Source organism: Giraffa tippelskirchi, chromosome 2 (assembly GCF_054371585.1).
Source record: "Giraffa tippelskirchi isolate mGirTip1 chromosome 2, T2T-mGirTip1v1.2.pri, whole genome shotgun sequence".
NCBI lineage: Eukaryota > Metazoa > Chordata > Mammalia > Artiodactyla > Giraffidae > Giraffa > Giraffa tippelskirchi.
In genome coordinates, this window is record NC_137276.1 from 167,419,675 (window position 1) to 167,447,536 (window position 27,862).

Genomic DNA, 27,862 nt, shown 5'->3' on the forward strand with positions numbered 1-27,862 from the left:
CATGAGCAGCCAATGGAGAGGCCCAGGGAAGAAGCGCAGGGCAGCAAGAAAGGTGGGATCACTGCAACCCATGAAGCAGGATGTGGGGGAAACCTGGTAAAGACTTAAAACACCTAGTACCAGGGAAAAACACACACAGAGCTGGCTATCTGTTGGGGGAAGTTTGTAAGGAAATGCCAAATGCCACAACACATTATCCTTGGGTAGTGGGGTAAGGGGACCACTTTTCCCTTTAACTAAATATTTGAGTTCTCCAGTAATAACATACCTCACTGAATAATCTTAAAATCAGAAAAGACTTTGAAAAAAAAGATTAGCTACCTGGAAGCACAATGGCACTGCTAGATCTTGTTGGGGCATGAGATGAGGCAGTCCACGAGGGAGCCTTCAGGAAGCGCCTCTCTGCCTCCACCATGCTGGGAGAGTGGGCTGTGGTCCTGCCTTTGGAGGAGCTGCTGCCCAGGGGTACCCAGAGGTTGCCTTCCCTTCCCCAGAGTTACCCTATCAACCTCAGCATGGAGACTGCACACCCAGGGTGAACCAAAAGCTGCTAACAAGATCTCCCTTCCATGGGGGGCAAGGAGAAGAGAGGTGGGAAGTGGGGAGGCACCAGCCAAGGACAAGGTGGAGGAACCAGGCTGGGGCTGTGTGTGGGGTGGGGGACAGAGCGGTGGGTTCCCGAGGGGAGAAAATAACCTGTCTCAGAGCCTTCACTGACGTGCTCTCCTGGTCTAGGGAAGCAAGCAGTTATGAACACTTTCTAAAAAAAGTAAGTAATAAACATTATCCTTCCAAGAAGATATGAGTGCATTCTGAAACCAGAAAAGGTTAGAGAAGGGGAAGGGAAATGGACAGATTTTATGCTCTGGTGACAAATGGGATTGCCATTTGTTGAAACCTTCTCCCAAAGCAGAGCGAGACATGTCTGGCTGGAGGAGAGGACATGCTTATTATCAAATGAAAAGGAAAACAGGGGTGTGAAGGCCAGGTTAAGACAATGAGTATAGCATAATGGGGCTGGAATTGAGGTAAGAGATGGAGACAGAGATGTGAAAATGCTTCCAAGAAATAAAAGACAACATGCAAACATGGTTTGGCTGTGGTGTTTTATCTCCTGGGCCCCTGGAAACTTATGGAACAGAAGATTGAGAGTTTCAGCCTTTAGAATCAAACAGTTTGTTTCCTGTGGATTCTGGGTTGTTTTTGTACAAAATTTATCCTTCTTTTGCATTCTGAAAATACACATTTTAAACCTCCATGTCTTTGGATAACTAATTCTTTAACCCTGTGCCTGTGCAATAATAATGTCAATAAATATCCACCATGTTGGGTAAAAAGGGGGGGGGTTCCAGCCAGAACTCCGGGGAGCTGCTGCCAGGGGCCAAGCCTGGCCCTGCTGCCTGTCAACTGCAGGAGCTTGGATGAGCCACTCCATCACTCTGCTTAGTTACCTCTTTCATGAAATCATGAAATAAGGATAATAATACCTGTTCTGAGGATTCCATAAGAATCCACATAAAGTGCTTAGAACAAAGTCAGGCACAAAGTGGAGCCCCCAAAATGCTGCTATTATTCCAAGGACTGTGTGCAAATAGCTGCATATGGGCGATGACTGACAGAGCCCAGAGCAGGTGAGTGCTTGGGGCGGGGCAGGGTAGTCAGAACTCTGGCCATGAAGAAGGGGTGGGGGAGACAGACTCCCCATCCAACACAATAGTCAGGGTCCAAGTATCACACAAAAGTCATACGACTAGCATGGGTCAGGGGTGGGGGTGGTTTGGGTTGTAAGGATCTAATCACATTACAAACAGGATCACAGGGTGCTATGAAGCAGCTCTGCAGGGATGCATGGAGAACCGCAAAGCAGTCTGCAAATCGAAGGCATTAGGACACTTCTTAGCTTCACAGCACCTAATACAAAGTGTTATGTTTGAAATAAGCATTCGACTGACAACTCTATTTTCAGAGGGACCTGCAGCGGAACCTCTCTCAAACCTGCCATCTTGGGTAAGAAATGCTTCTATCCATCAGGTAGAGAGTAAGGGGGGAAAAAAACCTATCTGAAATGCAGTCATCACAGCGAGTCACACGGAATTCTCCCGACTTTCACATCCTCCACTCACAGATCCCTCACCTAGATGCTGCCCACAATCAGCTGTGTGGGCACCAAGAAATGGTCCTTTCCTTCCTCATTCTCTTCCCAACTGCCAGGCAGAGCCCTGTGACCAGGGAAATATTGGGGCCCGGCAGATGTCCCTCCCTCTGGGTACCCCCACCAAGGCAAACGCCAACTTACTTCTTCAGCCACTCCACAATGTCCTCAGCTGTGGACCCGTAGCTGTCATACTGGAACAGAAACCGTCCTTTCCTGTGAAATGTGGGGAGAAACCGTGGGCTCAGCCAGGACGCAGACGCCATCGTGGGGGAAGTAGTGTCCACGGAGAGGCAGGGGGCTTACTCGAAATAGCAGATGGTGGGGTAGCCACGCACGCTGTATTCCTCCTTGATGTTTTCAAATTCCGAGGGGTAGACATTCATCCCGGCCAGCACCTGGGAGCAAATGGAGAACAGACCCCTCCACTCTCTGCCCGCAGATGCCCTTCACTTCATCTACACACTGTCTTTTCAGCTGTCCCACCAGAAACAGATGACGGGGACTGAGCCTCAGAGACTGATGCATGCAGTACAGAGGGGAGCAAGGCATGCCAAGCCAGCTGGGAACGATGCCCGGGCTCTCTGGAAAAGATGGGCATCTGGGCTAAGGGTTGCTCCGCAGACAGGCATTCCCTCCTGCCTGCCCTGCAGGGAGGATCATCCCAGAGCAAAACACAGTTCTGAGGACTGAAGAAGAAACCTGGCCTCGTTACCAAGGTTAACCAGGTCCGAGAGTAGGGCCACTGCCTCCCAAGTTCATACTATGCTTTTTCTCTGCCCATGTCAACTAAAGGTGTACTTTTCTCCACTCAGTCACTCCACGGGGTCCTCAGACACCTTTCTGGACACCTCAGTCTGTCCACCCCGGCTTCATGCACCACATTCTCAGATTACACAGCTCATGTGGCCAAACAGGGTGTGTAGTTCTCAGGACGACCCACCTGCCTGACTCTCCTCCCTCCAGACCCTGTTAGATGACCTGTGGGTGACCATCACCTACGGCCTGATCTGACCATCATCTCTGAAGTCTGAACATACTCTGGTTCCTGGGGTCCACATATGCCAACACCCCTGAATGGAAAAGGAACTTCAGTAGCTGTGTTACCGACAACAAGGCTGTATGCTAAGAGCAACCCAGAATGAGTCCCCAGGAACTCGTTTCCCAAAGCAGCAACTTTTTCCTGTAGGGCAGGATCAGGTGCCCGGAAAGAGGACTTTGGCTCTGTCATCACAAGAGAACACAGCATGACTAGATGCAGGAAGACTCTCACAAAGCTGGGTAGCATAGAGGGGAGGGAAGAAGAAGTTCAAAAAAGCCAGGAGTGGTTAGAGAAGAAGAGAAGAGAAACCAGGAATTGGAATTTTGCTGAACAATACATAAGGAGGCATATGGAGAGCAAACAGGGAAGAGCAGTCTCAGTGGACAGTGAACTTGACTCAGAAGACTGCTTCCACTTGGCAGTCATGTGACCTTGGGGAAGTCACCCTCCCTGAGGTTCCTTGCTTGGAAGATGTGGTTCAAGAGAAGATCACAGGGTTCTTAAGAGGGCTTCCCTGGTGGCTCAGATAGTAAAGAATCACCTGCAACACCGGAGACTTGGGTTCAATCCCTGGGTCAGGAAGACCCCTGGAGAAGGAAGTGGCTACCCACTCCACTATTCTTGCCTGGAGAATCCCACGAACAGAGGAGCCTGGCGGGTCACACGGGGCAACAAAGAGTTGAACACAACTGAGCAACTTAGCACAAAACTGCTGCTCAAATTGATTATTTCCTACCAAATTCTGGGTGATGGGAACCACCTGGGCCTCTGGCAGCTCCATCCCGCAAGGCATCTAAACATACCAACCATTTTAAATACTGAGGACAGTTTCTGGCATAAAGCAAACACTCAATAAATGCTTGCTAATCTGATTTTTTCCTCCCATCCCATTTTGGGGTGCTACAAGGAATACAGAGAAAATAAACCTGAGATAGAATTTACTAGAAGCTCTGGAACCCTCTAAAAAAGCCCTTCTGTTCATTTCCCCAGACTGATTCAGCAGCCAGTTCCAGTAATAACTGTCTACTTTAGAGTTGTTTTTTTTATGTCTAATTGATCTCCTCATTGTCAGTGCACATTCACCACAAGATTAATCTTCCACATCCTCCTCTTTCATTACATCACTTCCCTGCACAAAACCCTTCAACTCCACTGAATGGAGGCCAACGTCTAACTCCACACTCAAAGATCATATGGTCCCTATCTCATTTTTTAATTCTTTTTTCCTACAAAACCCTTAAGTGTACATTTGCTAGAGTCTAGATTTTTTATTCTCCCAGGAATGACACAATCTGAGATCTCTGCACAGGGAGGCAGCTGGACTCTTTGCTATCTCGGGCACCTTGAAGATGGAAATATACCACAGTGCCTAGGAGCCTGGGCTTGGGGGTCAGGATGCTGGGTCTAAATCCTAACTCCCCTCTCAGTAGATGTTCTCCTTGAACAAGTCACAGTTGCCTCTGCACCTCAGTTCCCTCATCTGCAGCCCCGTCTTCTGGCTTCTGTGAAGACTAAATGAGATGGTGTGAGCAAAGTATCTTCAACACCCAGAATCTGTTATCTGTCATCACTAATGTGAATACCACCAAGAAGCTCTGCAAATCCGCTCACATTCCCAGAGCCCACGCTGTGCTTTCTTGGCCCCAACTCCTGAGTCTTCTAGCCCTGTGCTCAGGTTGCCCACACCCCCTCTCTTGGCCACCACAGAAGACGCATCCATCTCTTAAGGCAAAGCAAATCCCACCCAGAAGGTGGCCTTTGTCAACCACCTTTGCTTGTGAAGTCTTAATTCTCTGTGTTTTTGCAAAGTTTTGACTACTTTGGGGGCATTTATTAGTTAATGAGGTAATTATTTTTTGAACAACTACTGACAAGCACTTTTTGGAGTCTGTGATTCCAAATAAGGCAAAACTGACCTCAGCTTACAGAGAAGTGAGGGCTGCCCGACACTGAACCGTGTGTGCTTGGGGTCGGTCAGCTGGCACAACATGGTCTTCCTCCTGTCCATCCCACGCCCCATGGTTGTGGGGACAATCACAGAAGAATCACAAAAACTCCACAAAGCAGAAGCATGTGAGCGAGAAGTCAAGGAGGGAAAGATTTCCACAGACATTCCAGAAAGAGAAAACAGAAGTAAGACAAACCAAGGTGCGGCTCAAGAACTGGGGACCACGTTGGTTTAATTGCAGGACACAAGAGAGGGCAGTGAGAGAAGGCCAGGTGGGTTTGCTGAGGTAGCTGTGGACCAGCCTTTAGTGTCTAAGAAACCAGGACTTTATTCAGGAGATGCTGGAGAGCTACAGGGGGTTGTAAGGGGAAAGTTGTGGGGTCAGGGAGGTAAGCGAGCAGCCACACTGGGTGGGTTGAGTGGGGTCTGACCCAGGCTGCTGGGCAGGTCTCTTCTCGGACAGAGGATGTATCGAGCGGGAGATGGATGGTGACAGCCTGGCAGAGGAGGTATGGAGGAAAGCTGCACTCTGCCAGATGGAAAGACACTGAATTTTAGTAAATATTTTAGACTCCCTGTATCTGGGACCCAGGAAGAGAAATCCAGACCAAGATGTCAAGCAAGCAGTCTGACACATGGTACTCGAGTTTAGAGACTCAGTCTCCATGGAGCTACCTCCTATTGAGCTATCAACACAGATAAAAACCACTGAGGGACAGTCCATAGAAGACACGGAGAGCGCAGTGTCAGGCCCTCGTTCCAGCGCATTGATAAGAAAGAAGAGGGTGGAAAGCAGAACCCTGGGAGCACTCCATGCAGTGAGTGGAAGGAACAGCAAGCACAGGGCTGTGGGGTGGGGGTTGCCCATCACCTGTATCTGTGAAGTGTCTGCAGGTTACAGAGCTGCCCCTGCACCAGCCCATTCACTCTTCCAGCAGCCCAGTGACGCAGGCAGGGCTGGTGTTATCATCCCCATTTTAAGAATGGGGAAACGAAGCCTCCAGGGCTACTTGCCCAATATTTCCCAGCCAGTTAGCAACAGCCATCCGCAGAGTCTGCTCTGCACAAACCTGTTGCCAAGACCAACCCATTTCACCATTTATACCCAGATGGCCCATCACGGCCAAGGTTAACAAAAGACTTGGCGTGGATATCGATAACTGGCAAGGCTGGGAAGAGGAGACAGGCAGGCATGGGCTCGTTCTGGCAGCTGTGCTGGCTGCTAAGGGTGTCAATCAGCGGGACTAGATGGGACAAATGAGATGACTCAGTGACAGCAAAAAAGAAGAGGAGGATCTGAGTTTGGAAAATGGCAAAGGCTGTGCATTCCTGACCCAGCCTGGCTTCCATCTTAATGACATCATTAGATTGGATGCCTCCCAAGAAATCTGTCGAGGAGGAAGGTTTCTAACCCTTGCCACAGACAGGGCCAGCCAAAGAGGGCTCAAAGATGACAGAGACAAAGAGAAGATAGGAGGTGTTAACTGGTGGATTTCAGCAGTGTGGAGGGAGTGAGCTTTCAATTTCAGGGAACAAGCAGTCCATCTCTGCCCCAGGTTCGAGGACAAAAAGGAATCCACCCATCTGGCTGCCCTGTTCTTTGGAGGCTATGGCTGCAACCATGAGCCCTGGCCTCGAAGGACCTCCTAAAGTAGGTGATGTTCAATAGTGGTAAGGACCCTTCCCCTAATGGAGCTAGGAAAGGTGAAAACTTTTCAAAAGAAACTTTCCTAAGAAACCAAGAGGAAAGCAAAACAAGTCTCAAGTAAGAAAATACAGAAGCAAAGAAATGGATGAGTTCACATAACAAAGAGGCAACTAACACCTGGCCAAAGCTGGGCTCAGTTGGCCAGACCCTCTGACCTGGGCCCAAACAGGAGCAGCGAGCACTGTTTTGTTTTTTCTTTCTTTCCTTTTTTGGAAGCAGGTACCCTTAACAAGTAATCTTCAGGGCAACGTTGTAGAGCCTAGTGTGAACCTAGTGTGAACCCAGGGCCAGAAAAGAAGGCCCTTGTTTCACAAACATCCTTCCTACTTTGCCTCTGTCCCTAGGAACTGATGCTCTGATTTTCTTTAAAAAGGAGAACATCACTTTTAATGTAAATATACAGCTTAAAACAAAATGTACTCAGGAGTGGTAAGCCACACGCCCATTCTTTCATTCATTAGGACATGTCGGGCCCCTACTCTGAGCTTGGCCCGTACTCTGTACGGAAGAAATGCTCAAGAAACTCATCTCTCAGTTAGAAAACCTCCTCATAATTAGTATCAACTGTGGATAAAGTGATTCAAAACATAAGCAAAGATGAGCAGACAGGACCATGCAAGGCAGGGACAGGCTCTGGGGGACCATGGGAGGGGCCTGGAAAAATGCTTTTGGCAGGCAAATGCAGCATTAGCTAGAATCTTCCAGAAGGTGCTAGAGATTGGCACCAAGACCTTACCTGCTTTGATGGGACTGGCCAGCTAATTTGTGATCTGACTGGGGCTGGACCAGAGTTTGGAGAGTGAGCTGAGCTATTGTCTAAGTGTATGTGGGTGAGAAAGTGAAAGTTGCATAGTTGTGTCTGACTCTTTGTGACCCCATGAACTGTAGCCCACTAGGCTCCTCCATCCATGAGTCTCCAGGCAAGAATACTGGAGTGGGTTGCCATGCCCTTCTCCAGGGGATCTTCCTGACCAGGGATTGAACCCAGGTCTCCAGCAATGCAGGCAGGTTCTTTATCATTTGAGCCACAAGGGAAGCCTATGAGGGTGAGAACTCGTGGGTAATTAAGTCTTTCCTTCAGGCAAAATCATCTTAAAATATGGTATCTGTTGAGGCCCCAAAATGTGCAGCGAAATCTCCCCAGAGTGATATATGTGTGCCCCAGGGCCAAACGTTTCCAGGCAGCTTGCTAAAAATTCATTAGTGAGGAACAAGCAGGACCCTGGTGTTGCACTAGAAATGAGGTCAGAAGAGAAAGCACGTGGCTCTTTGCAACCCAATACCGGGGCTGGCTAGCAGAGGCCGCCATTTAAACTTTTTTAATAGACTCTGAACTAATCACCAATTTGATCCATAAAAATCAGGATGAGTTTTAAGATCTCAGAACTCCTGCAGCAGGACTCTGGCCCGCCCCACTGAGGTGGCACCTCCTGACGACCTTTCAGGAAAGGCATGTGGACTTTTCCATGTTCCCAGAGGAGCCAGCAGTTATTTTTCTGTTGCTACCAAACAGGGGAAAAGAAAAAACAAAGAAGCAAAACACCCAAAACTAACCAAACAAAAACCTCAAAACCTCTGTGGCTTGGAGTAAGTGCAAAAATGGACAGACCTATGGCACAGAAGAGATAAGCCTGGCAAGGCAGCGGGAGAAACACAGAGACGAGCAGGCCCATCAGTGACTGATACTCAGCCCTGGGTGAGGTCTGACCGCCCTGGCCTACCCTCCTTCCTCACTGACCATCCTGGTCGTTCCTACTTCTCTGAACACCTGTTTCCTTTGTGGCTCGCCTTCCCCTTCCTGTCTCCCAAAGGTGGGTGACCCTGAGACGACCTTGTCTCCTGTCTACTCCCCCTGCACACTCTCCTTCAGAGAACTGATGTGTTTGTGTCTCCAGCTCCCCACCACCTTGCTCCACTGCGGTCCCGACATCCCTCCTGCCCCACAGACGATGTCCCTCCTGGTCCCTCCAGAACCACAGAGCCCTACACGCCTGGGCAGGAGGCTGCCTCGTGGGCCCGCGTGTGCTCTGGGCCCACCACTGGGGTCACTGTGCCCTCTTTCTTTGCCACTAGCCTGCCCAGCATCCGGAGCCTCAGCCTGCCTTGGAGCCCAGCCCACAGCATTGTAGACCCTGGTGGTCTACAGTCAGCCCCTGGCCTCTGCACACTGCATGGCTTCCTGCTGCTGTCCTGGCTATTTCATCACTGGCCTTCGACAGGCCCCAAATTCTCCTGGTCCCAGCAATCTGGGGAGTCCTCAACATCCACTGAGGACAGGTCTCTGAACCACATGCCAGGGACAGCAATAATAAGTCCTTCTCATGATTTTAAAATGGGCCCTCTCCCCTCCCCCTGCCGTCTCCCCAAGTGAGAGGGAGAAGTTGAGAGCCGGCAGCCAGCCCCGCCTGGCCCCTGGCGCCTCACTTACGAACTGGCCCCGCAGCTGGGTCGCAGCCTTCTGGAAGTGTGGCATCATCCTCTTGCACACGCTGCACCCTGGTCACCAGCAGGAGAGAAATGAAATGGTTACAATGGGCCCCATGCTCAGCCCTCTCTCCCTTCAGGCCTGCCTCTACCAACAAGCATTTATCCCACTTCCAGGACTGCCCAGGCTCTGGGAACACACAGGCTCAGAGGCAAAGGCCCCAGTCCCCAAGAGCTGACCAACTCCACGGCTTGAAACAGGACCCAGCCCAGAAGTCCCTCAACAGGTGTGGGACGGTCAAACCTGATGCAGCTGGGGGAGAGCAAAGCACTGAGTAACTGAGAGCGGGTGAAGAGTTCAACAGGAATCCAGAGACCCAGGGGAGCACCCACTTCATGCACAGCTGAAAGCCTCCCCTCGCTGCCCAGTTGGGGGCTTCGGATGAACCTGGAGCAAATGCTATTAGGAGGGAAAACGTGCAACCACACATACAGTGGCTTTGGGGATTTCTTGCCTCTTTTACTTCATTAACAAAGATAATCACGCCATGACAGGAGGCAGCTGAGCACTGGCCAGGATCCGCCACGCCATTCTCATCTTCCATTGACCTGCCCGATGACCCTGACAGGTCACCTCCTCTCTCTACTGCCCCTCCCGGCAAATGAGGGGGCTTGGACCAGACGGCCTCAGGCCCCTTCCAGCACTAACAATGGCGTTCATTCTGTGATGTCTCTGGCTCTACTTCTCTCTGGTCCACTATGGTCACACTCCTCTCCTGGGTGGTGAAGATCCCAAACCTGGGGGACCCAGGGCCCCCAACACCCAGTACTACCTCAGAGAGACTCTGATTTAAACCTGCCCCTTCCCTTTAACGAGAACAAGCCACACACAGGCACTGACCCCACAGAACACGAGCCCCAGTTTCCTCAGACAGGAGGAATTCTGACACACAAGGCCGTTACTCTTCCTGACAGCCACTCTGCTGCAAAACAGGCTCTGAGATGCTTCTGAAGGCCACAGACACCAAAGCTGCCTAGAAGCCCACGTCAGTCTGGACGTCAGCTTGACACAGCAGTGGGGACAGGGCCACGCAGCAGCAGGCTGACAAGCTCTGATCTACATTTAGCTAAGGCCTCAGCAGGCCGTGGGCAGAGCGACGCGGCTCAGAGAGGAGCACTCACCCGCTGGGTCAGATACAAACACTGGAGACCGTGAACAGCCCAGAACTTCCCGAGGACCACTCAAATCTCCCCAGCACTGCATCTACCAGACAAGACACAGTGCAGGATATTCTGACTTGAAACTCTCAAAATGCCCATAGCCCCTCTGTGACGTTCCTGCCCAGCAGACAGAGACACACATACATGCCAACACATTAATAAGCCTGGGCTCAAGTTTATGCCATTAGTTCAGGCTCAGAGTCGGGGGACATGGGAGCTGCAACGAGGTCAGCCTGCAGCACAGTCCCTTAGTGTCTGCCTGCAGAGGACAAGCGGCCCCTCTCCCCAGCAGCTGCCACCACAGCTTGGTCCCCACCAGCACTGGGAAGGGAGGCATGTGACACCTGTCAGGGGGCTTTGTTCCCACCGTGGGGATTCAGGGAGGAGAATGGAAACTGAGGAGGCAGTGCCAGCTCCCTGGGATGCCCAAGCTCCACAAGGCGGATGCACGTGGTAGGGATGGGAGGTCACGCGGCAGAGGAATGAGCTTGGCTCTGGGGAGGGTGAGACCCAGGTCTGCATCTCCCCTGGACTGCTGCTGGGTGACCCAGGGCTAGCGTGAAAGCAGTCTGAGCCTCAGCTTCCCCATCTGTAAGGCAGAGGCAGCACCTGCCCTCAGGCTGAGGGCAGAGCCAGCACCTGGGGTGGGGGCGGGCAGGATCGGCACCAGGAGGGGAGGCTCTGCCAACACGGGGCCCAAGAGCCCGCCTCTCAGTTCATGGCAGGAAGACATTTCCACCTGGAACAGGGATGTCACTCGAGTCCCCAGGAGGGAGGATGATGGGGGCACACTGGAGCCCTTCACCCTCTCTTTAGCCAGTGACTTGATGAGATGGGGGAGTCAGACACCTACTTGGGCACATTCTGCAGTCCGGAACTTACTGCCTGTCCTCAGAGCTGTGGCCTCTCTGCCCCAGCTCTGCCTGTCTATGACCTCAAATCACATTATCCCCCGTGACACCTAAATGAATGGTAAGTCAGCCAGCTGTCCCCAGGGTGGCAATCAGCAGTACCAGGTGAAGAGGTTATTGGTAGGGGAGAGGTAATGGAAGAGTAACAGGAAGCTCTGGGCGAGGTCAGCTGCCACTTGAACTTTACCAGAAACAGAGCAGGTATTGTGGCCCCTATTTGAGGTTACCTTTCAGCTGATTTAACTGGGAGGCAGGGGAAGAGAGAAGACTGATGACCACTCTCAAACCCCAAAGCTTAGAGCACCAGACCATTCATTTTCCCGTCAGTTCAGTCAACAAACATGTACTGAATAATTTCAGTAGGTCCTGGGGACCCAGATTTCTTGTCACAACTAAAAGTTCCCACTGGCTGTGGGTTCATTCACCCTAGTCGTGATCAGAGGAACAGAGTCAAAGGACTTCCCAGTGAGGGATTTGGCGACTCCCAGGAATAAGCTGAATCATAAGGCCATGAGGGCTTGACAGGATCAGTATAATAAGAACACAACAGTACCCACACAATCTGGGAGTACCTAGAACCCAGAAAGCCATCCAATCCAACCCTCACAAGTGTAAAGAGCTCCGAGTTTTCCTCCCTCCCTCCTCACTACTAATCATTCCGTAACACCTACAAGGAACCTAGCTTCTTCTGTCCTAGCTTTCCACTCTAGGAAGATAATTCTGCTCACGGCTCTGCCTCCTGGGATGAGGATGGTTGCCCCGCCAGGCAGCCTGGGGAGGTGCTGTGGGGCGGGAGGATGGCATACTCACATAGGTGCGCATTGCCAGGGGACCTCTCTCTGTGACTACCTAGATCATGACACTAAAGCCTGCCCGGTTGTGCCGTGAACCTGCCTCGTGACATGGACTGCATACTGACGTCACTGTTTCAGTCTCATTTAGCCAATGTGTTGAGACCGGAAGCATTCTAAGATAAACCAAAGGAGGCCCATCCTCAGGAACTGTGCGAGCAGGATAATTCCTGAAGCAATTCACAATTTGGCAGGCCTCATAGCTCGGTTGGTAAAGAATCCGCCTGCAATGCAAGAGACCCCGGTTCGATTCCTGGGTCGGGAAGATCCGCTGGAGAAGGGATAGGCTACCCACTCCAGTATTCTTGGGCTTCCCTTGTGGCTCAGCTGCTAAAGAATCCACCTCCAACACAGGAGACTTGGGTTCGATCCCTGGGTTGGGAAGATCTCCTGGAGAAGTGAAAGGTTACCCACTCCAGTATTCTAGCTGGAGAATTCCATGGACAGACCATGGGCTCGCAAAGAGTCAGACACAACTGAGTGACTTTCACTTTGACAGAGAAACAAAGGGCTTCCCAGGTGGTGCTAGTGGTAAAGAACCTGCCTGTCACTGCAGGAGACCTAAGAGACCTGGGTTTGATCCCTGGGTCGGGAAGATCCCCTGGAGTAGGTAATGGCAACCCACTCCAGTATTCTTGCCTGGAGAATCCCATGGACAGAGGAGCCTGGCGGGCTACAGTCCATAGGGTCTCAAAGAATTAGACACGAGTGAAGCGACTTAGCACGCATGCATGCAAGGAGAAACAAAAAGGGGTGACACCAACTAGTGAACGTTAATAGAGAGAATGACCAGGGATTAAAGTGCAGGCCACTTGGGCAGAGCCAGATCTAACAGGAAGTGGGACTCCAGGGCCTCTTTCCATGGGCAGACACAGTCCTGGGGTGAGGTGGGGGGCCGGGTAGAGGTTGCCTAGCAATCAACGAGGACTAGAGGGAGAGGCTGTTATCATAGGGGTCAACCATAGGCCCAAATCAGGCAGAGCCACAGAACCTCACAGAAAGGCATTCAGCCCAGGGAGGTGTGCTCACCAGGGCTGAGACAGGATGGGCCTTTTGGTGGGAGAACTCCTCTGGAGGGGGATTGGAAGAAGACTTTTAAGAGTAAACAGGAGATAGCATAGGGAGGGAGGTGAGAGGGGGTTCAGGATGGAGGGGACACATGTATACCTATGGCCAATTCATAGTGATGTATGGCAAAAACCAGCACAGTGTTGTAATTATCCGCCAATTAAAATAAACACATTTCAAATATATACATATATATATATATACACATATATATATATACACATACACACACACACAATATATATTCCACTTCCTGTTGTAGTTAAAAAAAAAAAGGCAAATAGAACCCTGTGCCACCCACTCAAGCCACAGACATGTCTGGACACACCCACTTCCCATCACACACACCTCTCTTGCTCAGGCCTTTAGGTCTTTGGTTTTCTGAGGGCACATGTTGCCCAGAGATACAGCTCTGAGGGCTACAACAGGCTCTAGTCTGAGATTTTTCAATCCATTCGTAGGGACAAGTCAGACTTCAGAGGTGGCCTGGATGGGGGAGTATCTGTGGCTTGGAGGACAACTGCTCCATTCCACAGCTGCAGCTTGAAGGCAGCCACAGACAACATGCTGTGAAGAGCCACATGGAGAGATGTGGCTGCATTCCAACAAAAATTAATCTACAGAAAAGGCAGCCAGCCCACAGGCCATGATTTGCTGACCCTTTATTAGAGGGCTATGAAGCAGTAGGAAAAACCAATAAAAAACAATAAAAAAGAAATATCAGGTCTTCCACATCTGGTAGAGTGGATGGCAAGCAGCAAGGAAGGGTAAGTCTCGTTTAGTGAAACTCTGCAGCTTACATATATAGTTTATATACTTACAGTGTACAGGGCTGCAGTGTAAAATATGTTCAATGCTACAAATACAGTCAAAAAGTTTGAAAGCCACAGCTCAGATCCAGCCCCTTTCTGCCCTTTCAGAAATGGAAACTGAGGCACAGAGTGGTGAGGACTTGACCAAGGTCACCTATCACATTGATGACACAGTTGGAATTAGAACCCAGGTCTTCTGGTCACCATCTCAGTGATCCTTCTGCTGTTCTCACGACCTCTAGCTTCATATAGAGACTGATCCCCAATAGTGGGCCCCTTTCTCCCTGGTCCTGATCCCTCAGCCCTCTCAGCTGGATGTGCGGCTGCCCAGAGGCTGGCCAGGCTCTGGATGGTCAGCAGCGGTAACCACAGAGAGCACGCCAGGGCCGAGGCACAGCTCCACTGGGTGCACAGCTGCCAGCCAAGGGCTTCAGGCCACAGGAGGCAGAGGGCAGGGAAGGCGGAGGTACCTGGAGCAGATGCTGGGGGAAGGGGACAGAAGGATGCCAATGCCAGTGAGAGAAAAACTGGTGTGGATGGAGGGGCAGAGCCAGATGAAAAAGCACAAAGAAAAGAAGTGCAGGCAGAGAGATGGGGTGAGCACTGCAACTAGGCAGGCCCAGGCGTTCCAAAGGGAGGCCCGGGGCTAGTTTTCCATCCCCCTCACATCCACAGTGGCCCTGCCCAGAGTCTGACCATCCGACTTGAGTGCAGAGGAGAAAGGCACTCACATGGAGCGTAAAACATCATTAGGATTGGCTTCTCTTCCTTCTTCAGGAGCCGACGGAAGTCCTGAGGCACACAGAACATCGCAGGTTAGAGACAACACAGAACAGGGGCGACAACCCTGGGGACCCTTGGTGGTGGGGTGCGGCAAGCACTTCTGAAATCCCACGGTCTGACTTGGGGGATGGAGTGCAGTACAGAGTCCTAGCAAGCCAGGGGCTGAAAGGCCCTCAGAGACCATCTATTCTAGCTACCTCACACGTTACAGACGGGGAAACTGAGGGCCCGAGGGGACAAATGGATTTCCCAAGGCCGCCTGACAGGACGAGGTAGTTGGGACCAGGTTACCAGCCTTACTTTCAGTTCCCACCGAACAATGAAAAGACTGCAAGGAGCTGACTGGGCCCCACGAGGCCGTCTCTTGTTCTGTGATCTATGGCTCTGCTATGGTGGGTGCTTGTTTTCATGGAAGCCCAACTTGGCCAGGCGGGGATCTGCTCGTCACACACCCCAGGCTCACCCATCCCCATGAACCTTCCCCAGCCCAGCCCAGCCCTGTCATGCCACCAACCATCCAGGGCCCAGAAGACCACGGTGCACAGGAGCAAAAGGATGAGATGCACCCATCCCCAGGAGGCTACAAGCTAAGTGGATCATTTGTATTTGTAAAACCCTTAGAATGGCACCTGGCTTGTTATCAGGCAATATATAATCATTTGTTAAATGAATATAATAGATGTAAAAAGACAAATGGTCACAATAATGCTAATGGAGAGACTTCAGTGCAAAGCAGGGCAGGAGACTTTTCTTCCAACCAGAGTCAATGATGTTAGGGAAAAAGCAAACCCATCAAGGACTGCGGAGTAGCACCATGACAGAGCACATTTTGATTAAAATAAGCTCCTCTAACCAGTTTCCATGGAAGAAAATTAGAGGTTTTTCTCTCTTGAATAATAAAGAAAATAAGAGGAAATTTCAAAATGCAGGTTTCCTGGCAGCAACAAGGCATTAGGTAAATAGATGATGGTACATCCTGCACAATGGAATACTACTGCATCATTAAAAACAATGGAGTGGAATATTTAATGTCACAATAAGATGCCCATGTCACATTAAGTAAGAGGGAAAGCAAGTGACAAAACAGCATATAAAATGTAATGACACTTGTGTGAGTAACAATGTTTATGTGTGTATTACACTGAAAGCCTGAAGGCTACAGAAAATACTGTCAGTATCTCTCAATAGGCAGGGATGGGGTGATTTTTTTTTTCTTTTATGCTTAAGCTGTATTTTCTTTCTAAATTTTCAACAATGAACGTATATTAGTTATAATTTTTCAGTAAGAGAAAAAAGATTAAAGTATTTTGTGAGAATTTAAAACATTACATAATCAATTCTGAAAATGTTTACTCTTATTTACGTATCTAGAGGGTAGAGGCACCCATTTGAAGAGAATCAGTAACCAAGATCTTTGACCCTGACTAGGAGTGGAGGATGCTTTGAAAATGACCTTCTGGAATCCCCGGAACTAAAATTGTTAAAAAGATCTGAGAAGAAAAGGTTTTCCTGAGCCTGCAGCAATTTGGTTTCATACGCTGAACAGTAACAAATATCATATTACATTCAAAGATGCTTAATTACCTTCAAATAAGTGTGGAACTCTTAAGTTTACCAACAGAAAATGGCAATTCAAACTTGAATTTGGAACTTCAGTTATTTTATGTGTGGATTTTATTAGCACAAAAGCAGTTAATATTTCTACATGAGAGAAAATAGTACACAGTATAACAAGAGGACTGCCTACAGGTGTGGAAAAGATATCTCTGCTTAATATTTCTAGTTACAGAAGAACAATTTTAGGAGTTTCAGGACATGAACATTTTGGGGGAAGGAGGCAGCAGGCAATCGCTTGTCTGAGAGGCTTTAAAAACACATATTATCATAAAATCCACCTGGGAGAAACCATCAGTTTAGGCTCTGTCTTTTCATGGCTGTGGGCACAGGTGCCACCACCTTCGGACACTGGCCCCTCCTCCCCTCCTCTTCCCTCTTCCAGCTGATGACACCGGCACTTTCTATCCCAAAAATGTTGATGCCCAGCGCCTTAATTCGAAACACCCTTCATCTGAAAGGCCCACTTGGTTATCTCATGATGATCACACATGATCCCTCCTCCAGAAAGTATAAATGGCATCATTTTCTTCTGAGCTAATAACAAGCATCAAGAGTCAATGATTTTAAATGAAAAGGGAAGGGAGGCAGAGGAAGATAAAAGGTACATTTTATCTTCTCGAGATAAAACGAACGTTCTCCCTCCATCTACAAAAAAGCACTGCTTGCTGCACAGGCCATTTGAAATGTGACAAAGAAGTTCTTGCCCATCCCAATGGGAAGGCACAGTCAACCAAGTAAGGCACACTTGATAAAAACATAGGCACCCGCGGACAAAGAGGCACCTTTATGTCATGTGTGCACATGATAAAAACAGAGGTACAGTGGACAAAGAGGCACCTTTAGGTCATGAGGGGCAGGCTTCGAAAGGAGGAGGTTCAGGGTTGTATGCAGACTATACTTCAGAACCACCCTTCCAACCCCCACCCCAGCCAAACCCAGAAATCGAACTTGTTCAAAATTAACACAGTGACCCAGAATTGTGAAGACCTAACTCAAGTCTCTGAAGATTCAACCCAAACGTCTCAGATATTTTTAAACAACAACAAGCAAAAAAGCAAACACAAAATCCACCTTGGAAATAAAACCAAAAACCACAAAGGCAACAACCACATTACATAATGAGAAGGAAACATTTAAACGTCCCTATAAGGAAAATGTACACATGTTAAAATACATTACATAAGGCAGTGGAGAACAGAAAAAATCCCAGGCAGCTAGTCTCCTGTTGTTTCCATCTCGGAGCTCGGAAGGGAAACCAAATGTTAAGGCCTGGCCCAGGGTTCCCTTGGCGGTTCCATAATATTCCTATTTCTCAGTTCCTCAGTCATCTCTCCTGGGGGACCCCAGTTGGGGGGGAGCTTCCAAAGCCCATTAGAATTGATACGGAAAAATTACCTTTTCATTGTCAATGTGGACAACATCTTTGGCTCCAGGATCTTCCTCCCACAGTGGGGGTCCTTTCGGATCCTTCAGAAAGGCCACTATGGACTGAGGAAAAGGAGAGAGAAGGGAAAACTCATTTTAGCCAGGAAAAGAGGAGGTAAAGGGATCAGGAACCTACCCCATCCCCTACCTGGAGACTAAAGTGCCTGAAACGATGCACGCAGCCTATGGGCAAACGACTGGGGTATGCCATGCCATCACCCACTGACAGCACTGCTGCCGCTGCCGCTGCTAAGTCGCTTCAGTCATGTCCGACTCTGTGTGACCCCATAGATGGCAGCCCACCAGGCTCCCCCATCCCTGGGATTCTCCAGGCAAGGACACTGGAGTGGGTTGCCATTTCCTTCTCCAATGCATGAAAGTGAAAAGTGAAAGTGAAGTCGCCCAGTCGTGTCTGACTCTTCGTGACCCCATGGACTGCAGCCTACCAGGCTCCTCTGTCCATGGGACTTTCCAGGCAAGAGTACTGGAGTGGGGTGCCATTGCCTTCTCCGGACAGCACTGCTGGACGCCCTAAAAATACGCCCCACATGACACCTAACTCTGGTCCACTGACACCTACGATGCTTCTTCAGGGACAAGAGAGAGGAAGTTCGAGACAACTAGTTGGCTTATTCAAAACAGAGGCACATGCTTCTAATAAATCTCATCTCTTCCAAAAAGTCTCCCTGATCAGTTTGAATAAAGGTCTCCAGTCCCATGCAATGTAAGACACTTACACATTCACACAGCCATTAAAACTGTCAATGGCATACGCAAGTTAATCACGCCTGTTTGTAACCTGCTTGGTATTTCATGATCTAAACTGGTTTGGGAGTACATTAAATCCTGATCATCCTCTCTGGGACGCAGGTGGGAAGCCCCCCAGGGCAAGGTGCTCATAACTGTGGCCCCCTGATTGCTGGACTTCTCTCCTTAGAGACACTTTTCTAGATGGACCAAGATCTTCAGGATAAAGGGCTTAACTAGCCTTTGTCTTGTGGACAACTGACTCAGCTCTCTGCTCCCCTTGGGCAGGACACACATGGAGCAAGAATGTGGGGGGTAGGGGTGGGACACGTCCCTCCACTCCCCTCCCCACCAGCCACACGACGGAAGCTGCATTCCCTTCACTTTCAAAGAGTCATCTGAGAAATGCCGCTCAAAGCCTGTGAGAGCCAGAACCAGGTACCAGAAACCAGCCGAGCCTCTATCCCTCCAACCCTGGAGAGGTGGCCTCCTTGTCATCAGACAAGCCCTCAGTGTTCTGCAACTGGATGCAAGATTCTGTTACATCTGCCCGCTTTGAGCATGCTCCTGTGAGCAGATGATGAGCTGAGTGTGCCACGTGTGTTCTGGGGAGGGAGGGAGGTCTGTGGTGAGGATGGAAAAACCCAAGTGAGGCTGTGCATCCAGCCCCTACACCGGTCACACGCAGAGGACCTGGGAGACTTGCTATTTCTTAGAAATTCCTTTTTGGAAAGAGCTCTATGGGAGAGTGGGACACAGCCAGGACTTCGCAGAATTTCATTCAGATAGTGGTCCCTGTCTGTCCAAACAGAGCTAGGAAATGCCTGCTGGCAAGAGAAGATGGCTGTTCCTACCAGGCAGAGGCGGATCAGCCTTCTCTCAGCACCTTGTCAAAGCTTCACTGTGACAACAGCAGCCAAAGTGAGGCCAGCAGGGCTGCCCTGAAAGCCACACTCACCCAGAGCCACAGGGCACGCCCACGAGCCATGTGATTAAGATGCTTATGGGAGCCCACCCGCCTGCTGTTCCAGAAAGCTTGGTGCAGATGCTATTAACTTAGGGTGCACAGTGGACCTCAACAGTCTGTGCTGCCTGAGACTCATGGGAAAACACTCCCTCCAATGTATGTATGCACACAGTGTCTAGGGATAAGGTCCACAGCTTCCAGGAGATTCTCAATAGGATAGGAACTCAAAGGAGGTAGGAACTACTGCTCTGGGGGGCTGGTGGGGTGGAAGTCCTGGCCTGTGCCAGGACCAGCTGAGTTAAAGGGCTAGCACCCCCACCCCTGCCTCAGCGTCAAGGCCCCTTCTGAACCGTACAAGGGGACAGCAACAACAGCCAGACTGTGCATCCCCCTGCTGGGGGACTCCTCCATCTTTCCAGAGATAGAAGCTCAGGAGAAACTCTGATGGGAAAACTGACCTGAGACCAAGGAGGGCTCTGTTCATGGCTGCTCCCCCTGAGAAGCAGGAGCTGTCGGGCAGTCATAGGGAGCTCCACCATCGCACCCCCTACCCTAGAGATCCCCAGGGACTCCTCCCCAGTCTTCGATGGCCCCATGGGCTTCGGGGACCCGGGGACCCTGGGACCAAAGATGCCCTCTCCCCACTTAAGCCCTCGACCCTGTACCATGCTCGGCCACTTCTCCAGCTCCTTGATGCCAAGATCACAGGCAGGACGGGAGCAAGCGGATCCCGTATACCTGGTCTTTGTGAGAAGGTGGACAGGACTCAGCCTCCCCAACCCAGGCAGGTCCAGACCACCTACCTGAGTGTCTCTCATGCCACTACAGTTCTGAGAAGCTGCTATTCCCTGCTCCACAAACCCAGGACAGACTCCTCAGAGGGCCAGCTAAATATACACTGAACACAACCTCCAGACACAAAACAAAAAGCTCCGCCACCTCTATCAGCAACGCCCCCACACCACCCAGCTCCCACATCTGAGGAGCACGTTACCACTTCAGCTGACATCTTAACACAGAATAAGAGGGGTTAAGCAACTCTAGTTGGTAGAATTTTCTCTAAGTGTCTAAGTGGGTGTTAAGATGATGAGTAATCAGGCTGAGTCTGTATTAGGTAAAAGCTGTGGCAACTTAAAAAAAAACAAGTTAGTGGATAAACAAGAAATGACCAGGGAGGTAGGGGGAGAGAGGCAGAGGAAGAAGGGCACGGACAGCCACACAAACAGATGGACAGACAGAAAAGAATGGAAGGAAACAGATGGAGAGAGAGAGACAGAGAGGAGCCCAGGGTCTAAGGCAGTCTAAGCAGGAGAATCAGAGAGGGTGGGTTCAACATACGCTGCGACAGAAGGAACACATGGCCCTAGCCAGGGTAGGGGCTCCCGCCTGGACCAGAGGCAGGAGAAGACTGATCTGAGGAAGGGAACATGAAGGAGGAGAATCCAAGGGCAGTGGAAGGACTCAGGCCCAGGAGAGCTGCCAGGTGATACAGGACAGCACCTGCAGGTCAGAGGATCACCATCCTTATTTTCACTGACGCTTTTCCATCTCTTTTTGAATCGGATTTGTAGCCGAGAACGTCTCAGTGTCGTGGGCATCTCATCTGGACCAAGCTGCTGCCCTGCCCGGGTCCTGCACGCTGTGTTAACCTGGGCACCGCTAACCTCAGGGCTGTGGGCAGCCCCCAGGGACACGACTGCAGAGGTGAAGGAGGGCTATGGACCACAATGAACACTCTGGCCTCTGCTGAGGAGGGCATGATGTCAGACATCTCACTGGACAGAGTGATGTCAGATGTCTCTCTCACTGACAGAGTCACAAACTGTCTACAAAGCGGCAGGTCGTCCCCACGGGTTTCACAGCTACAAACTTCTTCAGGCATTCTGCTGACCTATGCTCTAGAGATGAGACTCCCTCAGATCATTCGGAAGGGCATTTGTGCACTCTGCCCTTCCTCCTCTGCTGAGAACAAGGCAGGGAAATTTACCTTAAACGTCACAGCTCGGTTATATTCAGTATGAAATGCACCATCCCTGTGAAAACAGGAGAAAAAGGTGTTAACTTTAGGATTGGTTATGAAGACATGGGCTTCCCAGGTGGCGCTAGTGGTAAAGAAACCGCCTGCCAATGCAGGAGACATGAGACTTGGGTTCAATCCCTGGGTAGGGAAGGTCCCCTGGAGGAGGGCATGGCAACCCACTCCAGTATTCTTGCCTGGAGAATCCCACGGACAGAGGAGCCCAGTGGGCTACAGTCCATAGCATCACGGTGGAGCAGTCAGATACAACTGAACGACTTGGCACGCACTCATGTGAAGACACTTAACCTTTTGGTTTCCTGCAGAATCTTAGTAAGATTCAGTTGTTGAACACAGCTCAAGTTTTTTTTTTTAAAGAAATAATTGTAAACACACACAAAAAATTTTGAAATAAAATTAATCTCACTAAAAACTGCGGTTTGCGGAGAATACCAATGAAAGCTTTCAGCATTTATTTGGAAATTGGAAAAGTCTATGTGTACTTACTGGTAATGGAATAATTCAACCTTTTTGTCCTTTGCACTCAGGTCAACTTTCATCTTCTTGCACAATTTTCTACTTTCTGCGTCACTGAAAGTCACAAATATTGGGGAAAAGACACGTTACCTAAAGTCCTCGTGAAGGTTTTGACAGAGGAAAATCTGCTGGTGACCTAAGAGTAAAGGCGGTAACTTGGGATTCTCAATAGCAAGTGAGGCCCTCACTACAAAGGAGTTCTCAGAGAACTGGAGGAAGGAGGGAAACCAGCAGGATCTGGACTGATCTGGAAAGACAGAGGCAAGCAGATGGGGAGGACATATCACTGCCTGTAAGGGGCCATGTGGTGGATCCAAAGTAAGTTCCCTAAAAGCTTAGTGGGCAGGTGGCACATTGTGAGAAAAACAAGCTCAGGGTAGTGGTTCCCAATCCTGGCTGCTCATTAAAATCACCTGGGGGAAGTTTTCAACCATACTGATTCCCTGACCCTCCCACAGACCATGACTCAGAAGCTTCACCTGTGGCCCCAGCGAGTTTTTTGTTTTTAAACCTCTGATGTGCTGCATGTGCCACCACCAGACCAGGGTAGGAGAGAAACGTTCTATGATATTGAAGGGACTTACGAAATCTGTTCAGGTATTGATAAAAGCCAGAGAGAGAGAAAGTGAGAAAGGTTCAGTGAGAGAAAGAGAGAAAGGCGAAAGGTTCAGTGAGGTGCTAGCGTCTGCAGTATCACACTCCTGCAGCTCTTCTAACGAGAAGAGCCGGGTGCCATTCACTATTCCCCAAGTGCTTATACATGACTCCTCTAATCTTGCTTCCCGCTCTGTTAGACCTCTGATCTCAAAATGTGGTCCCTGGATGAGCAGCATCAGCACAGCCCAGGAGCCTGTCAGAAGTGCAGATTCTCAGCCCACTCCCAGACCTACTCAATCAAAACTCCCAGCGGGTCCTCAGGCAACCGTGTTTTAAGGAGGCTCCCAGGTGATCTGATGGCTGCTGCCGCCCTGCCTGGCTCGCCTTCATCTCTCCGACCCCTCTCCCACCCCCATGAGGCTTGGTTTCCTCTGTGCCCTGCACCAGCCCCCTCGAGACCTCACCTGCTCTCACAGCCTCCCTATGACTTCACCACACTCAGCCAAGTCTTCCCAACTTCCAACCAGAGGCAACCAGCTACCCTACTCATACAGCCCTGCTCCTCATGCCAGGACCCTCTCCCCACATCTCAGTGGACTCAGTGAGGGTCTCTCAGCCCCTCCACCCCGCACCAATCCCAGCTGACTACACTGCATGAGAAACTTTGTTCTGCCGGGTAAGACCACCACCTGAGGGAAGTCCTGTCAGCTCCCACCTGTTCACCTTTGACAGCCATCAGCTTCACACAGCTGTGCACCAGCCCTGGAGCAGATGGACTAATTACACCATTCAGCTCAATTCTAAAAGCCACACTCACAGTGGACAGGCAACACTATGGAACCTCATTCCAAGTGTAAACATGCAATTTGCAATTCAAGAAGCATGTCTTACCGCCCAGGTGCAAGTGGGTTGGAGAGGATGTGTCAGGCACTCTCAGGGACCCCCTGAAACCTCCACCCCATCCCTCCCTATGCAGTCCTACTTGTAGCGGCCATCACTGTAGCCCCTGCAGCTTCCAGCCACAACCCCGCCCCAGCACACAGAGAACTCAAGAAATACACAATGATCTCAGGAAGGAAGGCTAATGACGCAGCCATGGCTGCTCCCCCAGGGAGGTGAGGACCTTTTAAGATAGGGAGTCCAGACAGGACAGATAAGCTGGGGTGCGAGCGTGCATCAGGGGGCCCTGTAAGGTGCAGCCACGCACTCACTGACGGTGGTGATTACCATCTAGTCCGCCCCGTCCCACAGGTGCTCTGTGGTGAAGCCACATGGACAGGCAGCGGGGTCTGTTTGACAACTGTGTCTGAGGTGCCCTTTCCCTGACCCAAGGAAGACAAGAGGGCTCAACTGGGATGTTTACAACCATTCCCTTGGCACTTTCCCTGTCCGGCTTTGTTCTGCTTCATGCAACGATTTCTGGGACCACCTACTGTCCACTCAAACGTGACAACAAATAGCGGCTGCGGCAGAAACCACATCCAGGTGCCCGCGGCCCCCTTGCCCTATGCTGGTATCCAGCAGGGGTGCCCAGACTGCAAGGCAGCCTCACACCAGTGCTTTCCTCTGTGGAGCCTGGCTGGCAGCCTCTTCCTGTGATTTTACGAAGCAGAGAGAGAGAGACGGGGCCTAGTCATTGTAACCCCAACCCTGACTGGCTGTGTGGAAAAAACCTACCCCGTGGGGAAAAGTCTTGCTGTTCCGGGGAACCCAGGCCAGGCTTAGAAGCAATGTCCCAAAGCAGTTGGCTGGGCTGAGTGGAGCTGAGTGGGGGCATGGCGGTTCCTCACAGGCATGTCCAGCCCTGCCCTCAGCCAACCTATGACCCCATGACCGTCCAGCAACCACAGCTCCCTCTAGGCCACAGGATCCCTCAGGCCGACTCTGCAATCCTCTCCTCTCCTCTGCTCCCCCCGCCCCCCCACACACGCACGCGCACATGCACGCACACACACTGAGGGCGGTGGGTGGGGAGCCGGCTTCCCAACCTCTCTGAGCACCTCTGTTCTCAGACCCCAGTGCCTCAGCCCCCCTCATCTGGCACTGCCGCCCGCCCTTCCCCACTGGCTCTCTGCCCTTCCCCCAATATGTCCACTGACTGTCACCCCCATCAGAAAGGTCTGCTCCACCAAGCTGATGGCTTTGTTTTGTTCATGGCTGGTTCCCCAGGGTTACAACGGCTGCCGGCACATAGCAGGCACTCTATAAATAGCGTGAGTGAGTGAGTGAGTGAGTGAGTGATGCTGGCTGTTGTGCTAGGATGAGGCGCTCATGGCTGGCTCTCTGGGCTCTGCCTACTGAGCTCCAGGAATCCTGCCAGGTGACAATTCCTGACAGTGCGCTCTCAGATCGGCTCCCCTCCCTCCTATGATTCTGCCTCACAGAGAGTGTATGTATGTGTGTGTGTGCGTGCGCATATGCACTAACTGTGCAGTACAATAAAAGTCGTAAGAGTTCAAGAAGGGGAGAAATTACCCAAGCCCAGGGACTTAAAAGGATCTGGGTTGACAGATTTTGCAGTTAATTGTGCTCCCGCCCTTCCCTAGCCAATGACTAATGCTCTGGCGGGGAAGGAGACAAAAGGCAGAGAGCAGGGAATGAGCTGCTTTGCTGGGATGAGAGGGAGGAGACAACCACAGAAAGTGACTGGCCACGCAGAGGTCTTCACCTGTCATTCCCCAGACTGTCCTGCAGGAACCAGCCTTCTCTGCTGGCGCCTCACCGTCCTCTGCCTGGTTACTGGTTACTCACCCCCTGACCTGCCACATCCCCTCCTCCCCCGCCTCCCTGGACTCTGCTCCACAAAGAATGTAGAGGAAGGTCACTGAGGCCTTTTCACACTTCCCTCCCCATCCCCGGCCCAGAAGACACATACCCAGTGTTTTTGTTCGACTTTGTTGTGGGTCACTGGCCAGCAGTGCAGAGAGTGGCTGCAGGTACACAGTGCTGTGCTTACTAGATCTGCACGTGCAATGAGGATCATTCAAGAGACCCACTAAAGATAAAAGGTGAGAGGGTGAGAGCAGGAAGAGAGAGAAGTAAGGTGCTGGAGGCTCGGAAAACGGGTACTCGACTTACAGAAGTCGCAGCCTAAGTAGGAAACCCTCGCGCAGTGGCCACCAGCTGCAGCGACTGGGCATCTAGGTCTGGCTCTGCCGCTAGCCAGCCTGTGATCTCCAGCAGGGCCTTGGTTCCCCAGCTGCAAAATGCAGAGTTGTCACACAAACTGGACAGAGCTTTCCATTCCCCTACGGGGTCAAGTATTACTAAAGCACCAAGGCAGGCTGCCTGCATCCTGATGGACGAACCAGGAGCCAGAAGCCAGGAGAGATGGAGGAGATTCAAAAAAGATCTGAACCTCCATCATCTCTCTCCTAACTCACGACCAGATCCTCGCTTGGCCAGGCAGCAACCTTACATCCACTCAAACCCTGGGCAACCACCTGCGGCAGGCAGAAAGCAGACTATAAGGACCAGAGGCAAGGCCCCCAGCCTGTCTTGGACATTGTGTGCCCTTGGCCCACTCAGCCTTCCTGGGATCCGTTTCCCCACCAAAGAAAGGACCCTATCTGCTGGGTCTAACATGGCAGGATCCTGAGCAGATGGACCTGTGACCCTGAAGTGGGGAGGAGAGGAAAGGTGGGACATGTTCCCCCCTTCAGAGACATGAAGAAAATGTGAGATGAGCGAGTGAGCAAGAAAGAGCATCCGAGTGACTTGTGGAGGACAACATGGAAGGAAGGGGTTGGAGGGCAAAGCCGGGAGACAGAGAACAGCCCTGGAAGAGCTGGGCCTCCAGCTTGCCAGGACCTGGGGGGCTGGTCATTAGCCCTGCTGACAACAGGACTCCCACAGCAGAATCCTCCCCGGTCTGCCTGTCCTCCTGGGTACGACCTCAAGAAGGCACCTGATCGAATATGAATCACCAAGCAGAGCTCATAAAAGAGACAGGATACAAGAAAGAGGAGTGTGTCATCCCATCCTCCACCTGCTTCCCCTGCCCAGCTGTTCTGGAGGGGACACGGCACCCTCATGAGAGCATGGCAGCATGCCACGAGGTGTCTGAAGCTACAACAAAAGCACGACAACCTCACTTTATATATAAAGCCCACTTTATATCCCATGGTAATTCAACATGCTTACATGTAAAGGAGCAAATAATTTCTGGAAGAAAACATGGGCTTCAAAATACGTTATGCCTGCCCTGGCAGGCCCCCCATCTTGGATCTGGGAAGCCAATGCTGCTCCTGGGGAAAGAGAGCAGATGGGAGAATGAGAGCGGGGAAGAAGGAAAATGCCATAACATAATGACCTTAACCCTCGGGAGAAGAAAGCAGCAAGCACCCCATAAGGCTGCCTCGGCCCAGTGAGAATCAGCCCCTGGAATCAGCACCCTGGGCACAGGTCCCGCCTGCTGGCTCCAGCTTCGCCGTCCAGACAGCAGCACTCAGAGCCAAGGCCGAGCCCAATGCCAGGCTGCAGAGCACGCAGGGAATACCAACACCCTCACACACAACCCACTTAAGAGCTGAACAAGTACCACCAGCCAACCCGAGTGTGGCTGCCGAGATCTGAGCCAGGAGGTGGAGTGAGGGGAAGGGAGAGCTGACAGGTCCCTGGACAGAGGCCAGAAAGCCTACAGACACCTCAGAGCAACAAGTTATGGGCCCGGGGCCTGGGAGAAAACCATCAGAGAAGGGTGTGTGTGGCTGTCGGTGTGCAGGCAGGGGTAGGGAGGAAAGAGCCAGAAAAGCAAGGAAAAGAGAAGAAATAGCCACACAGAGAAGAAAGGAGGAAAAAGACCAAAAGAATGGGCAGGGAGCACAGAAAGGAAGAGGCAAGAGAAACCATCAAAGGAGAGGGAACAAAGGAGGAGAGAGGCTGAGAGGGAAGGACAGGAGGGATGTCAGAGGCAGACACCTAGGGTGGGGACAGACATGAAGACTGGAAGACACACCCTCCCACACACTTACATGAATACACGGGCCTTCATGTGCATACATACAGGCACATATGTGTACACACATAAGAGCCT

At 51.0% G+C, this 27,862-nt stretch overlaps 1 protein-coding gene across 2 annotated transcripts in view; it reads right to left on the bottom strand.

The window, feature by feature from the left end:
- PDIA5 (protein disulfide isomerase family A member 5) overlaps positions 1-27,862 on the bottom strand; it is a 92,579-nt gene that overhangs the window by 38,220 nt on the left and 26,497 nt on the right. The window contains exons 4-12 of one of the 2 annotated variants that reach the window (XM_081538009.1): positions 26,971-27,074; positions 25,906-26,026; positions 22,201-22,284; positions 21,664-21,709; positions 17,933-18,025; positions 14,869-14,929; positions 9,279-9,346; positions 2,459-2,550; positions 2,297-2,368 (exon numbers count right to left, since the gene is read on the bottom strand). In XM_081538009.1, the coding sequence (XP_081394135.1) occupies positions 2,297-2,368; positions 2,459-2,550; positions 9,279-9,346; positions 14,869-14,929; positions 17,933-18,025; positions 21,664-21,709; positions 22,201-22,284; positions 25,906-25,967 (578 nt within the window). In that variant the 5' untranslated portion in view covers positions 25,968-26,026; positions 26,971-27,074. The remainder of the gene's footprint in view (positions 1-2,296; positions 2,369-2,458; positions 2,551-9,278; positions 9,347-14,868; positions 14,930-17,932; positions 18,026-21,663; positions 21,710-22,200; positions 22,285-25,905; positions 26,027-26,970; positions 27,075-27,862) is intronic. The other variant, XM_081538008.1, reaches the window with a different exon arrangement.